Raw genomic sequence first — 18604 nt, forward strand, 5'->3', positions numbered from 1 at the left:
TTCGCTGCTGTCATATCAACATAAAGACAACAGCTTTCTATTGAGACTTCCAAATTAATCAGCCTTAGCACACATTATATGAATTCGGTAACCTTAAGATATTACTTGTCCTCTATTTGTCGCTAATAGAACTGACAGTGTCAAGGCACAATTTAAGATAATAGCTCTGGAGCTGTGCTGTGAAAACTGCGGTAAGGAGGTCCACTTGACCAGATAAGCCGTGTTGCTATTTATATAAGAAATATTGAATAACCTTTCAGTGTAGCTGTGCTTAATCTGCATAACAGGGAGCACCTGAGGACCAGAAGGGTTGTCAAAGCAAAACTGCAGACTCCAAATGATTTCATGATTTTTTATTACTTGGTGTAAGTTAATTAATTGATGCATATTACGATCACTTAAGGTGGATCTCCATGCTCTAGGTGATGCCGAGCCAGCTAATTAATGTTGACATTTCCAACCGTGTTTAATTTGTTATTATAAGAAGGTATGTTTTCCGATTCAGCCCGTCTCCCCAAGGTTTTTAATGGACAGTCAAAATATCAGCCGGTACATTTTAATGCAGAAGAGGAGAAAACATCAGCAAACTTGATGCCCAAGGTGTCAATATTGAGGAATGTGTATTGTACAATTTAGCATACAAACTGTATTAATAATCTGATGTGGCCTTCTCAAGTTATTCCACTGTGTAAGTTGACACTTTTATAGGTGTGTGTCCCTTTTGAGGAGTTGTCTGTTATGAAAGGGACACATGGAACTATGTTAAGTTAAATGATTCATGTTGTTTAAAACAATTTCCCTTTATGTGGTTTTTAACATATTTGTAAATCACTTCATTTATTTAAAATGACTCCTCACTCAAGTTAAAAGTCTTTATAATCTTGGTCTACTACTGAAAAACTACTGTACACTGCCTGTTAGCAGGATTTCATCTTTAGCAGAAAAGAGACCAGGATTGAGCAAGGAAGTGGGGGCACGTAGTGCTATGAAGCAGGTAGAAAGCCTGGACTATGGGATTACAACCTGAGCTTGTCTGTCACCTCCAGAGTATCTAGATTGTGCACCAAGATGATCCATAGTGTGCCTGCTGAACGTTCGGGTTTGTTCGAACACGCAGTATTTGACTTCCACTGCCTGGCTGCCATAGGTTGTATCTGTGTTTTCCTAGCAGCCCTTGTCTGCAACCTCTCCAGCCTCCGGAAGTCTAATGCCGAGCATTTGGGTTCGGAAGATTTCAAACATTTTTATGGTTTGCTCATCACTAGTCCGGAACCTTTTCAGCCATGTTTAACTTGAACTGAGAAAAACTTTGAGTCCATTCACATGTACAGATTGTGCATTGATATCTGCTCCATCAAATCTGCTGCTGCTGAGCCTGTACATGTTAACGCAGTCGTGTTCACACACTATCATAATGACGGTCGTTTTTAGTAGATGGCCGTCATTTCAAGTCCAGGTTCAGACATTTTTTTTTTTTTTTAAACAACCGGGGAGGAGACTAGTCAGCCAGGGGAGCGGAAACTGGTCTGAATGACACAAACTCCTGCGCTGGAGCTGGGGACGTAAGTGCTTGTTGTTATGTTCAACAACCACCTGTTTTAAAAAAAATGATGGACCCCAGACTTCTCCTTTAACATCATATAACAGATGTTATTTCAAAACACTTCCGGCTGTTGTTTGCTGTTAAATGACAGCCGTCCACTAAAAACGTCCATCGTTACCACGTTGTGTGAACATGGCCTAAATGTGGGGAATCAAAAAGTCATAACACATCAAAAAATTATTTCTGTATTTAATTCTATACTATTATTATTATTATTCCTTCACAATTGCCTACAAGTTAGAGACCACTGTTGTTAAGTATACAGTTGCACCTGGCATGGAAAGCTAGTGATATAAATGGCATTTCATGGGTATAGTAGAGGACACTATATTGTTGTAATATGCGTTTCACCTCTCAATACTTATAGGAGCATTGCAGAATATAATCTGGTGAAGTGTCATAAAAGCGAAGCACTCAACTCCCTTTGTACATATTTTATCTATTGATTAATTTTAAGTATATGCATCTAAGCATTGTCTACTGAAGAAGCCACAGAATCTTAAAGCAATGTGCTACAAATGGCACTGCCTAAAACAAACAACATATGCACAAGCAGTTGCTGATATGAAGCTGGCTGTTACAGGAGATTGTTTATCTGTGGGTGAAATGAATAATGCAGTCTTGTACTTTGCATATGATAAATAGTGACATTTTGTGATGCAGAATCTGGCCTTTGCAGGTGAGCATAATTTAGATATTGAATGAAGTTTCCCTTATGGTGAAAACATCACATGGTTTTTGAATGATGGATTATATTTCTATAATACATTTCACAGCAGAAAGTGCAAAATAACCTCCTCCAGAAATGCAGGAGGAATGAAAGATTTGATTTGTGTACCGCGTATGTGTCTGATTTATTTATTCCTGTTGCCTTGAAAACCCCTAGTCTAAATGAAGTCTCTGCCATTGGTAGGGAAGTTATTACACAGTAACTAGGCAAACATGTGCATGGCCCTAGGGGTTAAACAGGTGTAGGGGCACGGGATGCATACCACATGGGGGGAAATGTTAGTTTGAATTATGAGACAATTTCATTATAAGCTACAGTATATATCTTCACAAAAAAAACAATTTGGGTAAAAAAGTAAATTATAGCAGCAATGGTCCTTCTCCGGAATTGTTTGTAGTCATTGTGATCTGTAACTGGAGGGTAGAGCTGTCATACTGACAGACCCTATACTAATTGAGGTCCAAGGTGTGTGTTTTTTTAATTTTTTTTTTAAGAAACCCTTCTATTCCTGTCCTTTATCCTTTAAAATTTTATAAGTCAGTTAAAAAACACATAGCAGAGGGTTGCAAACCTATTTTGGCTCAGTAACATGTTCATCTCAGGCCTCATTCACATGCCTGTAGTAGTGCAGACCTTAATTGCTGACTGCACTATATATGTGAATAAGTAGTGGTCCACGATTGAGGACCACTACATAGCAGATAGCGATCCGTGCTTTAGATGCGGGTCTGCACTAGGAATTGTGTTTTTATTTTTGCACGCATGACAGCCCCATACACACATACAGATGTGTTGACCGGGCCATTGAAATCTATTAGTCTTATGTTCTGTCCAAAATTGTGGGTCTGCAATTGCTGACAAAACTCTGCACGTGTGAATGTGGGAATGGACTATAAACTTTTCTGATACTTTCCCGTAGTAGAAAACAGTTCATATTAAATAACTTGTTGACTGACTAAACAACTACCATAAAGCTGATTGACTGACCAGTTTTGCACCCCATGCAAATGGTTGCGACTGATCCACAATGCAAGATACAGCCCAGAAGGGAGGACATGTAAAACCGTTTTCTAATGCCACTTTTTGGAGAGAGCTTTGACTCTGATTATAAGCTTTAGAACATGACTGGGGACTCAAGCCAAGTTATAAACAGCTATTCCGAGGTTATTAGTACAGGACAGAGTTTTCTCTTCAGATGGGTAATATTTCCTTTTGATATGATTTCTGGATTGATCTAAATTCTCAGCTATTTTCTTAGGTTTCTAATCAGAGTCAAACACTGACTTGAAGGGAAAGCTACCGCCAAAAGGTGGCATCAGAGAGCTGCTTTGCATTCCCTCTTTCCGGAATTCCCAGTGGATCATGAATGTCCTACTAGTCTCCACATGCTTTTAGGATATTCACTTAAAGGGGAAACATTACCCAATTGGTCCCAGATACAGCCTATGCACAGATGTGACTGTTTTTGGAAACAAAATCCATAGAGAACCCCTCTAAAAGATCTTTAAACGTAATGTATGCTTATAAATGGTTACAGTGATACCTTCAGTGAGGTGTGTGTAGGGTTGGAGGTAATAAGAACACACCGATTTTATATGTCTCGTTTAGGACAGGTCTGTAGCAGACTGTTTGCTGTAATGGTCCATCTACATAGCTTTCTAGTGGATAACAGGCTGTGGAATAAAACAGCCCAATGTCTGCTAATTACAGGAAGTTGATTAAAAGAGCAATTCACATTTGATGGCTAATTTCCTTCATTGTGCTGCAGAGTACAGCAATTGTATATGTCAATTACACATAATCCCTCCTCATGAAAAATACAACTGCCTTGCAGGAATTACTGGGGATAACAACGCACTAAGATTACATGAGTTTCCAGCCAGCAGTTTCATATTTGTTATCTACCTTCTTATTCCATGGTACCCATATTATAAATGGAACTTTTCGTATGTTACAACCATGTGAATTCACATAAAATGGCATAACGCTATAGCATAAAACCCTATCAACTCTCTGATTCCATTATAAAAAATGTGCTTTCTTCCCTCTACCAACGGTATGGAAAAAAAATACCTAAAAGACTGTTAAAAGATTATATACTACATCTTTGCAGTTTATGTCAATAATTTTTTCCCTTCTTTTCTATATGAAATACAGTGCTATACATTCAGGCATTATGTGTTTCATTTACTGGAGAACTACAGTCTAGGTTCCATCACTAAGATTATTTGGTCTTTAGGAACAGCAATCAAAGACCAAATGCAGGAAGTGATGTCAGTTATCCTGCTGCTCTGATAGTACAAAATCACACAATGCGGTTATTTTCTTATGTAAATGATTTCTGTATTGTTAATCAATTTCACAAAACATTAGGGCATGTACATATACACCCATATATGTGTTCAAATAGTCCAAATGCTGACACAAGAGAAGGATTGTCCATATGCTCAATGTTGAGCTGCAGGCATCTGAGAAGGTAAACGGCTTTGCGGCTTCAAGCGCTGATGATAGCTGATGAGGTGCAAGCCCTCGTTCACACAGCCACACAAGAGTACAGCAATTCTATCATTTTATCCCGCTGCTCTGCACAGACTGGGCCAGTGGAGATGAACGCTGATTGGCTGGCAGCCATTAACGCCCCTGTAAACATTCCTGTGCCTTGTAAACTAACTGACCTAACAATACCAACTGCATACAAGGCAAGCATTAACTATATATTTACTGGTGTTTTTTATGTTTTACAATTAATGACAGGTACACTTTGAAGGCAACTATATACCACACCTGACTTGTTTGCTATAGTAATATCTTTTAATCTCCTATTTTTACATTGTTTACGTGTGTTTCTATTAACCTTTGAATATAATTGTGGTGCATGACAGCTAAATCACCAAACTTTAATAGTGAGAGAAGTTCTTAGTAATACCTTTTAATTTAGTGTAGGTTACAAGTCTGAACATTAGTATTTTGGAATCTCAGACCCTTGACTCAAACCTTGACAACAGTGGAGGGATTTTTTTTTTTTAAACGTTACTACACAATTGCTCCTATAATTTGTGTAGAATTGCATAAATGTTATTACTTCTGGTCTTCTTGAATTATTCAAAATAACATGCTTCATTAGGCATGTTGATTAATAGGACTTGCCCAGTGTTCAGCCTTTGATTTTCTAAAGTTTCAGGAAGCTGTACCCCACTGAGAAGGTTGATTCATATCTTCAAACCACTATCCGGCTCCACTTTCACATTTACATTTTCACTATTTAACCCTTTAGTAATGGAATGTTACTAATAATCTCCTAAGAGCAGGCTCAAAATGTTTTTCTAGTTTTTAGTAGAATATTGATTTTATGAGGAAGTTTACCTGTTCTTATAATTTTAGGGTACATATACCTTATGACATATAACTATATATTAATGAGTCTAAACTACTATGTTGATTTATTAAGTGACTAGTGGTATATAAACTTTGAAACTCATTTATGCAGCATGGTGAATCTGATATAAATCTGTAGAGGTTCCACTGTGGGAACGTAGCTTGAATCATTGGTGTACACATTGGTGTACAGGTGCACCAAAACATCTTACTGGAGACTTTAAAGGGAACCATTCACCCCGTGGCCCCCGGCAGAAACTGACATACAGTGACATAAAGGTCAATATACTTACCACATCGCTCCCGGTCCCGGCCCGGATCCCATTGTTGACACGGAGAAATCGCAGATTTTTCTTCTCGCGTCCATTATGGTAATGAGCCAAGATGAGTCCAACGTCCTTAGGAAACGACGGACAAGTCCAACTTATTCATGAGGTCCTCTTCTCGTCGCTGCCCATCCACGCCTCCTGGAACTTGATTGACGTCTTCAGTCTTCTGACGAATTCCCGCGCAGGGGCCGTTGCGATGGTCTCGTTACCTCTTCTGCGCGGTAAACAGGATATGTGCTCGAGACAATCGGTGCACGCGCAGTAAACAATGAAGCTGCAGAGCAGCTTCAATTGTGAACTGCGCATGCACCGAAAACGACCATCACGGCGCCTGCGCGGGATCCAGCGAGAAGAAAGAAGACGAGGAGGAAGAAGACCCGGCGTCAATCAAGTGTCGGAGGCGGGGAGAAGGCTGGACTTCGGGCCCGGCGGTGCTCATTACCATAAGCGGCGCGAGAAGAAGAGGCGATTTCTCCGTGTCAACAACGGGATCCGGGACGGGACCGGGAGCTATGTGGTAAGTATATTGAGCTTTATGTCACTGTATGTCAGTTTCTGCCGGGGGGAAAAGTAAATAATTTGTGCTTTGGAATAGCCAAGTCAGACTTTTGACCTTAACCCTTTGGAGATTGTAACAAGACTTGAAGAGGGCCGCTTGCAAGAAATCACAGAAATATTGATGATCTGAAACACATGTGCAAGGCGAAATGGTCCAAAATTCCCTTTCAGTGATGTACAGATCTTCTTTGCAGCTAAAGTAAATGAATGGTATAGATGACTGCTGCTAAAGGGGCATGTAATTACATTTAAAGCGAATGTACCATGAGGTACATTGCTTTGCATTTTTTACATGAGCAGACCGGCGCCGACACAGGGATGTCGGTGCCACAGGGATTTTTTGGAAAAAGGATAGCAGCACCAACATCCCTGCGACAGTCTATTCATGTAAAAAAAAAAAAAATTAAAGCGATGTATCTGATGGTACATTCGCTTTAATGATTCGCAATTTCTCTCTGCACTGTGGATGTTTACTAAAAAGAAGTCCGGTGAAATTTTTTTAAAGAAATACTTTATTGCCCCCCAAAAGTTACACAAATTACCAATATACACTTATTACGTGGAATGCACATAAAGTGCTTTTTTCCCTGCACTTACTACTGCATCAAGGCTTTACTTCCTGGATAAAATGGTGATGTCACGACCCGACTCCCAGAGCTGTGCGGGCTGTGGCTGCTGGAGAGGATGATGGCAGAGGGATGCTCAGTGTCCCTTCAGTGCCCTGTGTCCCTTAGTGTCCCCCTGACACGCGCTGGACTTCTCCTTTATTGTGCTCTATAGAATATTTGAACAGTACATCTTAGATTGTTTAGTATAGTTTAGTTGGACTGTATTTGTCTATATTTGTGAATTAGATAACAGACAGCCTTTTATTAGTAATCAGTGCAGCAGTCTATGTAATTCCGGGTCACTTACTTCTTGTGGCAGCTGTACCTGTATTGCAAGCACAATATTAGCAATGTGCTATATTAATGCTTATATTTTTCAGAAAAGCTTTGAAGAGGCATTACTCTCTTATGTTCCATGTTTTCAGACCTCTACTAGGTCAGTTCATTTCCTAAAGGACCGGCAAAAATTCCCAACCATGGACTGTATGAACAAATGGACCTTGTGAAGAGCTTATCACTGTAATCTAAACCAGCTCTATTAAGAAAGCTCTTGGCAATGAAATAACCTCTGCTTCCCATCACCCACAAAACAGCCCAATTATTGTCTTTCCCGCAGTATTTGAATTATGTTATAATACAGAAATAATAGAACATATCAGGCTAAATTAATAAAAAAGTTGCCCAGGCATGATTATGTAAAGGCATAGTGTTCATGTGATATGTTAGGTCTATTAAGCCATTTTTCCATCTACCGCATTTTGCCATAAATCACCGTAAAAATATTTTACAGCATACTTTTCTGCAAATTACTTAAATGGCCACATGTTAAAAAATACCTTGTTTTTTGAAGATGAGACGTGCAGTTCCATGACTTTCCTCTTAGCCATTCAATTTAGCCAGTTAAGTTCATTATTTGGTAGATAACAGCTGTAGTGCTTTTGCAATATTCTCTGTCAATATCTTAGTGGAATCATTGAGAGGACAATGTGGGAGCTCCGTTTGAAAGCCCTCAGAGATGTTCAATTTTATAAATTCAGTTCTTCAGCACCACAATGAATGGCATAAAACTACTTTAGGTGATTAAACAAGTGATCAATTGAAAACCATTAGTATCAGAAGGTCTTATTATGTTTTCCATTTCTAAAATGGAGATATACTGTATACAGTTGCACACACACAGGGATATTTTGTACCCATTAATATCAATTGAAATAAAGCCGTAAAATTAGACTTATTTTCATATTAGGTTTATTTTTTTACTTACAAAACCTTCAAAATTTTAATTGCACATGAATTTCTAGTAGTTCAAATATGTAAAAAGTAGCAAGTTTCCTTTGAAAGATATGAGTACTATTTCACTGTCACATCATAAGGTTGTGTAGAATACTCAGCGTGAATTGACATATTTAGATTTATTCCCACTAGAATAAAAAAATTATATTTTAATGACAGTAAATAGCAGAATGCTGTGCAGAATGGATAGTGTCATTTATGCCATTCAATAACATATTATGTGAATACAGCTTCATACAGGAACATTATTTATTATCTTTTCAACAATAAACAGTTGCAGTGGTTAAGATGGTGTAACATAACTATAGCCTTCTGTATTGTGGAAGAAAGCTACAGGAATGTCTCATTCATACATAAAGGTTTACAAAGCAACAAAAGAAAGTATTTGTGCACATACAAATGTGCAAATTTATCAACGCATTTATGTAGTAAATGCATAAATAAAAGCTTTTCAACCACACAACACACAGTCCAGAGAAATACCCCAACCCCCATTCTGTAAGGCAGAAGATATAGGCAGAAAAAAGCAATGATTTACAGACATTTCCATGTGTAATATATGAAATATGTGGGTGACCTGATTCCAAATTAGAATGAGATAGCTAATAAGGGTTTGCCTACCACTGTTGGACATGAAAGAAATAGTACAGAAGTTTTACTGCATTATTCCTGTATACAAGAGCTTTTATACCTTTTACTGTAGCACAAATTGCTGGATAGTTTATGTTGGTTATGAAAGAAATGTGTCAGGCCACACAGTGCATCAAAATGCAAAGTATATGAGTTCTGCATAGCCAAAGACTCATCGGAATGCTCATGCTTAACCCTGTTCTTGTCAAATGTGCACATTGGAGCTGGCCCATGGTAAATGGACGAAGGTAGCTTTGTCTGGGAATGTTGGGTTCCTCAATTTGTGTGGGTACCCCTTTATGTGTGCCACATACACATTTATGCAGACCAATTCTCCCCTTCATGGCTGCAGCATTTCCAAATGTTAGTGGTCTTTTCAGCAGACTTAGGGTCCTATTACACCAACAGGTTATCTGACAGATTTTTGTAAGCCAAAACCAGGAATGGATTTGAAAAGAGGAGAAATCTCAGTCTTTCCTTTGTTACCTGTTCTGTCTATAGTCCATTCCTGGCTTTGGCTCAAAAAAATCTGTCAGATAATCTGTTGGTGTAATAGGACCCTTACTTTCAGCAATAGTTTAACATGTCAAAGAGTTCAAGGTGTTGACCTGAAATCAAAGTAGGATCTGTAGGATGTGCTGGAACAACACCATGTAAACCCTTGTAACACCTGGAGTAGTGGATCCACTGGACCGTCACCAGCGATGGCACTAACCTCACCAGGGAGCGGAGTCTAAGGGGCCGCTGGTTTTCACCAGAGCCCGCCGCAAGGCGGGATGGACTTGCTGCGGCAGGCGACCCCCAGGTCGCTACCCCTGGCTTGGTTGCTAGTGACGGCAGACGAGGTGTAGCAGGAGCAGCAGACGTGAGATGGTGCTGGCAGAGGTCTGTATGCGTAACCGCAGGCAACAGGCTGAACACAGGAGAGCAGGAACCAGGAACAGGGACTAGGGACCAGGTATCGGACAGGAATCAGGAACAAGGACTAGGAATCAGGAACAAGGACTAGGAATCAGGAACAAGGACTAGGAATCAGGAACAACAGGGAGCTGGGCCAAACGCTATGGAAAGCAAGTAGAGGCTCCAACACCTGTAGTGGGGCAGGGCTGGAACTTATAGGGAGTGATTGTGTGCATGGACCAATTAGGAGCGCACTGCCCCTTTAAACCTGAGACAGCCGGCGCGCGCGCGCCCTAGGAGGCGGGGACGCGCGCGCCGGCCGGCACAGCGACGGACGGGAGCGTGGAGAGGTGAGGCGCCCGCCGGGGCTGAAGAAGCAGCAGCGCCGGGTCCCTGCCTATGGACACCGGCTGCTGCATGGCTCAGAGGGAGGTCGCGGCGGCGGCCTGGAGCACGGGACGCCGCCGCGGCCGTGACAGTACCCCCCCCCTTTGGCCTCCCCCTCTTTCTAGCCTGTAGGAACCTCTTGATGAGATCTTGGTCCAGGATGTTAGCCTCGGGTTCCCAGGACCTCTCCTCAGGACCAAATCCCTTCCAGTCCACCAGAAAGAACCGTCTCCCTCTGACAGTTTTCATGGCCAGAATGTCTTTGACAATGTAGACGTCGTCAGAGACGGCTTGTGGGGCAGAGAAGGAAGACTTATCGGAGAACCGGTTGAGGACCACTGGCTTTAAGAGGGAGACGTGGAAGGCATTCGGAATCCGCATCGTAGGGGGTAGGCGGAGTTTGTAGGTGACAGGGTTGAGGCGCTTTAGCACCGAGAAAGGACCGAGGAATCGAGGACCCAACTTGTAGCTGGGAATCTTGAGTCGGACATATTTGGCCGAGAGCCAGACTTTGTCACCTGGGAGAAAATTTGTGGCGGGTCTTCTTCTCTTATCCGCCTGATCCTTCATGCGGTCAGATGCCTTGCGTAGAGATTGTCGAGCCTGTTCCCAGATTGACTGCAGGTCAGATAACAACTCCTCCACGGCTGGGACCTCAGAAGATGGAGAGAGAGGCAGAGGAGGACGAGGGTGACGTCCATAGACCACAAAGAAGGGTGACTTGCCTGTAGAACTCGAGTCCAGATGGTTGTAGGAGAACTCTGCCCATGGAAGCAGACTGGACCAGTTGTCCTGGCGAGCGGAGACGAAATGTCGAAGATAACTGCCAAGGACCTGATTGACCCTCTCCACTTGCCCATTGGTCTGGGGATGATAGGCCGATGAGAAGTCCAGCTTCACTTGGAGTTGAGAGCAGAGAGCACGCCAGAATCTGGAGACAAATTGTGAGCCTCTGTCAGACACTATATGAAGAGGAAGGCCGTGGAGGCGGAAGATGTGCTGAAAGAACAGCTGAGCCAGGCGAGGAGCTGATGGTAATCCAGGAAGAGCCACGAAGTGGGACATCTTGGAGAAACGGTCAGTAACAACCCAGATGACCGTGTTACCCGCAGATGGAGGTAAGTCTGTGACAAAGTCCATGCCAATATGGCACCAGGGGCGATCTGGAACTGGCAAGGGCTGAAGTAGGCCGGCAGGTCTTTGATGGGAGGATTTGTTTCTGGCACAGACGGTACAGGACGCCACAAAGTCCTTGACATCTTGGAGTAGGCTAGGCCACCAGTAGTGGCGGGAGATAAGTTGCCCGGTCTTTAGAACTCCCGGATGCCCGGCCACCATAGAGGAGTGACCCCATTTCAGGATGCGTTTACGGAGTGCGGGGCGCACATAAGTCTTACCGGGAGGTAACCTCTGCAGAGTAGAAGTGGCAACTGGTACTAGGCGATCAGGAGGTATTATGTGACGAGGAGATTCCTCTTGCCCCATGACATCGGATGCTCGGGATAACGCATCGGCCTTGATATTCTTCTCGGCTGGACGGAAATTAATGGTGAAGTTGAACCGAGAGAAGAAGAGGGACCACCTGGCCTGCCGGGGATTGAGGCGTTGAGCCGATTGGAGGTAGAGGAGGTTCTTGTGATCCGTGTAGATGTTAACGGGATGTTTAGCCCCCTCTAGGAGATGACGCCACTCCTCCAGTGCCAACTTAATAGCCAGGAGTTCACGATCTCCTATAGTATAGTTCCTCTCGGCAGGGGAAAAAGTCTTGGAAAAGAACCCGCAGGTTCTGGTCTTGCCTGATGTGTCCCTTTGCGAGAGGACGGCTCCTGCGCCCACAGAAGAAGCATCAACTTCAAGAGAAAACGGCTTGGAGATATCCGGGCGAACTAGAGCAGGAGCGGAGGCAAAGGCAGACTTTAGGCTATTGAAGGCTTGTTCGGCCTCTGGAGGCCAGCGTCTGGGATCCGCCTTCTTCTTTGTGAGAGCCACCATGGGTGCAACCAGGGTAGAGAAGTGAGGGATGAATTGCCGATAGTAGTTGGCAAATCCAAGGAATCGTTGGATAGCTCTAAGTCCCTCAGGACGAGGCCACTGGAGAACAGCTGAGAGCTTGGCAGGATCCATCTGTAGGCCCTGGTCGGAGACAATGTATCCAAGAAACGGCAGGCTGCGCTGATGGAAAACGCACTTCTCCAGTTTGGCATACAAACGGTTGGCCCGTAGTCTTCGTAGAACCTGCCGTACATGGGACACGTGGGTCTGCTGGTCGTGGGAGAAGACCAGAATGTCGTCAAGATAGACAATGACGCAGACATAGAGGAGATCTCGGAAGATATCGTTCACGAATTCCTGGAAGACCGCTGGGGCATTGCATAGGCCGAATGGCATGACCAGATATTCGTAGTGCCCATCTCTGGTGTTGAAAGCGGTCTTCCATTCGTCTCCTTCACGAATACGGATCAAGTTATACGCTCCCCTGAGATCCAGCTTGGAGAAAACTCTAGCTCCACGAAGACGGTCGAATAGCTCGGGGATTAGCGGAAGAGGGTAGCGGTTCTTGACAGTCACCTTATTTAAGCCCCGGTAGTCTATGCATGGGCGGAGGGAACCGTCCTTCTTCTGCACAAAGAAAAATCCAGCGCCAGCAGGAGACGTGGATTTACGGATGAAGCCCTTCTGTAAGTTCTCCCGGATGTAGGAGGACATGGCTTCAGTTTCGGGCACAGAGAGAGGGTATACTCGACCACGGGGAGGAGAAGTTCCTGGAAGAAGGTCTATAGGGCAATCATAGGGCCGATGAGGTGGTAGAGAGTCCGCCTCCTTAGCCGAGAAGACATCAACGAAGTCTTGGTAATCCTCTGGTAGTCCAGACAGAGGCTTGGCGGAAGCAGGTGACCTCGTAGAGCACTTGGGTCGAGGAGACCTTAGACACCTATTAGGACAGTCCTGGCCCCAGCTGAGAACCTCCCCAGTTCTCCAGTCCAGCTTAGGGGTATGTAATTGCAGCCAAGGAAGGCCCAGTAGGATGTTGGAAGAGGAATGGCGCAAGACGTAGAAGGAGATCCTCTCCTGATGTAAAGCGCCCACCTGGAGGACTAGGGGTGCAGTCTGGCAGTGCACAGCTTCGTTAAGAATCTCGCCCGTGACCGAAGAGATTGACCGGGGTTGGGCTAGTTGGATCACGGGTAGCCGCCATCTTTGGACCAACGAAGCAGAAATGAAACTGCCAGCAGCGCCAGAGTCGATGAGGGCAGTGGTCTGGAGAACTTGCCCTGAGGGTGTCTGGATGGAGACTGGCATTAACAACCTTGGAGAGGTGGCATTCACACCTAGGGAGGCCTCTCCCACCGGACCTAGGTGCGAGCGTTTCCCGGACGCTGAGGACGTTGGGGACATCTCTGCCGGTAGTGATCAGTGCCACCGCAATAGAGGCAGAGATTCAGCTCCAGTCGACGGGCCCTCTCAGCAGTCGTCAGGCGAGCTCGTTCCACCTGCATAGGAACTTCGGGAGACGACTGGGGCATAGGAGCAACGGGATTCTGGAACATCGGAGCCAGCCGGGGATGACGACGGGGCAGACTCAAACGCCGTTCTTGCCGGGCCTCCTCCTCTCTCTCGGAAAACCTGGTGTAGACTCTGGTAGCCAGTAGAATGAGTTCATTCAAGGAGGTAGGCAAATCTCGGGCAGCGAGCACATCCTTCACCTGACTGGACAGGCCCTTTTTAAAGGTGGCAATTAGAGCGGCCTCATTCCAGTCTAGTTCTGCAGCCAGGGTGCGGAACTGGATGGCGTAATCACCAACGGAGGAAGTCCCCTGGGAGAGATTGAGGAGAGCAGTCTCAGCCGAAGACGCCCGGGCAGGTTCCTCAAAGACAGAGCGGAACTCGGCCAGGAAGATACGGAGATTGGCAGCAACAGGATCATCACGGTCCCACAGTGGTGTGGCCCAGGCCAGAGCTCTACCTTCCAATAGGCTGATAATGAAAGCCACTTTAGAGCGCTCGGTGGCAAACTGACTGCTTAGAAGTTCGATATGCATAGTGCATTGGGTCAGGAATCCTCTGCACAACTTGGGGTCACCTCCATATTTGCTTGGGAGAGCCAGACGTAGTTTAGCAGAGGCTGCAGGAGGTGATGACTGCTGAGCTGTGGTATGCTGCTGTACGGCTGCAGTCAGTTGTTGGATCAGCTGTGACTGTTGCTGGATCTGTTGAGCCTGTAGGGCGACCACTCGGGCCACTTCGCGGATATCAGGCACCTCGCCGGGATCCATGGTTGGAGCCTACTGTAACACCTGGAGTAGTGGATCCACTGGACCGTCACCAGCGATGGCACTAACCTCACCAGGGAGCGGAGTCTAAGGGGCCGCTGGTTTTCACCAGAGCCCGCCGCAAGGCGGGATGGACTTGCTGCGGCAGGCGACCCCCAGGTCGCTACCCCTGGCTTGGTTGCTAGTGACGGCAGACGAGGTGTAGCAGGAGCAGCAGACGTGAGATGGTGCTGGCAGAGGTCTGTATGCGTAACCGCAGGCAACAGGCTGAACACAGGAGAGCAGGAACCAGGAACAGGGACTAGGGACCAGGTATCGGACAGGAATCAGGAACAAGGACTAGGAATCAGGAACAAGGACTAGGAATCAGGAACAAGGACTAGGAATCAGGAACAACAGGGAGCTGGGCCAAACGCTATGGAAAGCAAGTAGAGGCTCCAACACCTGTAGTGGGGCAGGGCTGGAACTTATAGGGAGTGATTGTGTGCATGGACCAATTAGGAGCGCACTGCCCCTTTAAACCTGAGACAGCCGGCGCGCGCGCGCCCTAGGAGGCGGGGACGCGCGCGCCGGCCGGCACAGCGACGGACGGGAGCGTGGAGAGGTGAGGCGCCCGCCGGGGCTGAAGAAGCAGCAGCGCCGGGTCCCTGCCTATGGACACCGGCTGCTGCATGGCTCAGAGGGAGGTCGCGGCGGCGGCCTGGAGCACGGGACGCCGCCGCGGCCGTGACAACCCTATTTCACAACTTACAGGACTTGATGACCCGTGCAATAGGAATCCATGACTTAAGTCAGAGCTGTTTTGCGTACATGAAGAAAATGTACATAATAATAAGCAGATGGTATAATGTTATAGCTGGGGGTTATGTTTACATAGGAGTAGTGACATATTTTGCTGACAGTTATAAAAGGCTATCACTAACTTGTCACATTTATTATATACTATCAATAATCAAAATTTGTTCTGGATTATAGCCTCATATTGTTGATGCCAAGTATTATGTCTGCAGTTGTGCAGGAAGGAAGTCTGATACTAAGTGTCTGATTCAATGGTTTTGTCCTCGTGCCATCTGGATAGTTGCACTTCCAATTGCAGACATCTCAAAAATGACCTCTTTAAACTGGATGTCTTTTATGGATTTCGTAGTGTTTACATTAGTGTCATGAGGGTCTGAGTAAAGTACATTAAAGCTAATGCATCACCTGCTGTCAGTTGCCTTCATGGTTTTTGGGATAACCCCTTCATAATAAGAAAAATGGATAAAACAAAAAAAAGCTTTCTTTATTGGCAAATGCATTCTATTCCTTTTAGTATATTGCTTGCCACTACAGATTAACAGAGCCTTTCATTTAAAAGAAATAAGCGATTAGGGCTATAAATCACTGAAAGTAAGTACAGTGTTAATGCACAGAATGTATATTTGGATTTGTTTTGTAAAATAAACCAGGTGTGGCTTCATAACCCCACTAACATGATCCATGCTACACTGGGCTATAACACCCAGATATATAAATATTTACCATCCCGTGACTGCTCCATTGCATGACCCACAAGTATCTACCATTGTGTAATCGCTCCACTGCATGATTATCATTAAGTGACCCAGGCTCTATCTAGGAGCCCGAATACATCTACACGATCATACTAATTACAGTATCTACAGTATCTAAAGGAACTTCCTATACTCTGCATATGAGGTACAGTAGTGGTACTTTTAAGATCATCCTTTTACCAAACCACATTTACAGGTTATCCATATATTCAGTTTACGTTACTGCACTTCTCTTATTAGATTACGCTCCATCCATGACTGTGTGACCCTTGACCGGGCTCCTTTTATACAAGATCATCCCTGATGAACCCAGAAGACCGCTATCTCTGTTGGGGGAAACGCGTCGGATGACATGTTGGATATGAAGCTTAAATTGACTCATTGACAATTACCAATGACCGCACAGTGCACACTAACGGTTCCATCACCGACCCAGTAGAGCAATAATAGACCCAATATTTAGATTATTTGCTGAAATCTTACCATTCACACGACCTGAACAGGTGGGAATAGCTCCACCTTAGTGCAGGGACTTGGCTCCGCTGGGTAAGGGGGACGCCCTATCCTAGCGGCTCCTTAGTTTTTGAGGCAGGGCGAAATAGGCAGACCTATTTGCACCATACCTGTTTTTCCCTTCCTTTTGTATATCCCGGTTACCTGTCTGGGAATCTTCACTGTAAATAGTTTAAATCACCACAATAAATACCTTGTTGCTAGTAATTCTAGCGTTCGTCCACCATTTTGTTTTCCAAAAACTTTTTTCATGTCTGTACTCTAACAATGGGGACTAGAATATATCTTTAATTATCTCATAAGACTGCACCATTAATTTGTTTGTTTGCTCGTAAAATAAATAAAAAATAATATTGGTTATTATTATTATTATTATTATTATTATTATTATTATTATTATTATTATTATTTTAGCCACTCACACCTGAATCACTTTATATCATAAGTTCATGAGTTGAATTCGTTGCCGATATTTTCTGCAGCGAAAACTGCAAGATAAACCTGCAGTAAATAGTGCTAATTTGCCACTGCACATTTTTTATATAGTTTTAAAATCTGTTTTTTTAGATCTAGCAGCGCATGTAATCTACACCAAGGTCTGTAACAATGCATTTTTGTAGATTTGCACATTTTTACCTTATTTATTATGTAATTGGTATTGATATAATATTTGTGCAGGACCAGTAGCTTTTAACCCATTTATTGGTCAAGATTTATGAATCTGCCTGAGACAGAAATGTTTCTGATTTTGACTGTTGGCCATTGTGTAATAGTAAGAGTCAGGGCGCTGCCAAGCAGTTAATCAGCAGGATTAATGTGTATCGGCATCCTGCACATCAGACTCTGATGGCCTAACCTGAGTATAGGCCATCAAGTCCCAAAAAACACTTTAACTTAAAGTGACTCTGTACCCACAATCTGCCCCCCCCCAAAAAAAAAACAAAAAACAAAAAAAAAAAACGCTTGTACCTTCAGATAGCTGCTTTTAATCCAAGATCTGTCCTGGGGTCCGTTTGGCAGGGGATCCAGTTATTGTCCTATAAAACAACTTTTAAACTTGCAGCCCAGTGCCAAACAGGTGTGGCCTAGAGTGTGTGTGCATTAGGCTGGCACACTCTCTCTGTCCCTCCTCCCCACCCTCCTCATAATTAGGAATGCTTCTTGCAGATTTTCTACTATTCATCACCTGTGACAGCACGCACATGGGCTGGATCGTTAGGGCACCTGTCTAGTTTTCACTGCAGAGGAATAGGAAAAATGATAAAGAGGGCAGGGAGGAGGTACGAAGGGTGGTGCAAAGTTAGGGCACAAATGCCACAGCTGTTGGGCACAGGGCTGCAAGTTTAAAAGTTGATTTTTAGGACAATAACTGCATCACCTGCCAAATGGACCCAGGACAGATAATGTATTAAAATCAGCTATCCAAAGGTACAAGTGGTTTCGGGGGGGGTCAGATTGTGGGTACAGAGTCACTTTAAGTTAAAGTGTTTTTTGGCCTATACTCAGGTTAGGCCATCAGAGTCTGATGTGCAGGATGCCAAATGTGCAGGATGCCAAATTTCAAATTGTAAGGAAAACTTTATCTTAAAATTCATGGGATCTACTCTGTATACAAAGTTTAAAAAAAAGAAGAACCTGAATTTAAAACTGTGGGCACTTAGGCTGCATGACCATACATGTCTATTGATTTTACATCACTACTACTTTTCAGGGGCGACCTACCATACTTACTGAAGAACAAAGAGATACCACTTGGGAAGAAGAACATATGAGAATACAGAAGTTCAGATTCACAAACAGGTAATATATTAAGATTAAGTTATCTTCTCCCAGTAATAATGTTGGGAGTGGAGA

At 44.1% G+C, this 18604-nt stretch overlaps 1 protein-coding gene across 6 annotated transcripts in view; it reads left to right on the forward strand.

The window, feature by feature from the left end:
* PARD3B (par-3 family cell polarity regulator beta) overlaps positions 1-18604 on the forward strand; it is a 926479-nt gene that overhangs the window by 227715 nt on the left and 680160 nt on the right. For all 6 annotated transcript variants that reach the window (XM_069983415.1, XM_069983416.1, XM_069983417.1 and 3 more), the window contains exon 5: positions 18462-18550. In XM_069983415.1, coding sequence (XP_069839516.1) covers positions 18462-18550 — 89 coding nt within the window. The remainder of the gene's footprint in view (positions 1-18461; positions 18551-18604) is intronic.

This window comes from Dendropsophus ebraccatus, chromosome 9 (genome assembly GCF_027789765.1).
Source record: "Dendropsophus ebraccatus isolate aDenEbr1 chromosome 9, aDenEbr1.pat, whole genome shotgun sequence".
Classification (NCBI taxonomy): Eukaryota; Metazoa; Chordata; class Amphibia; order Anura; family Hylidae; genus Dendropsophus; species Dendropsophus ebraccatus.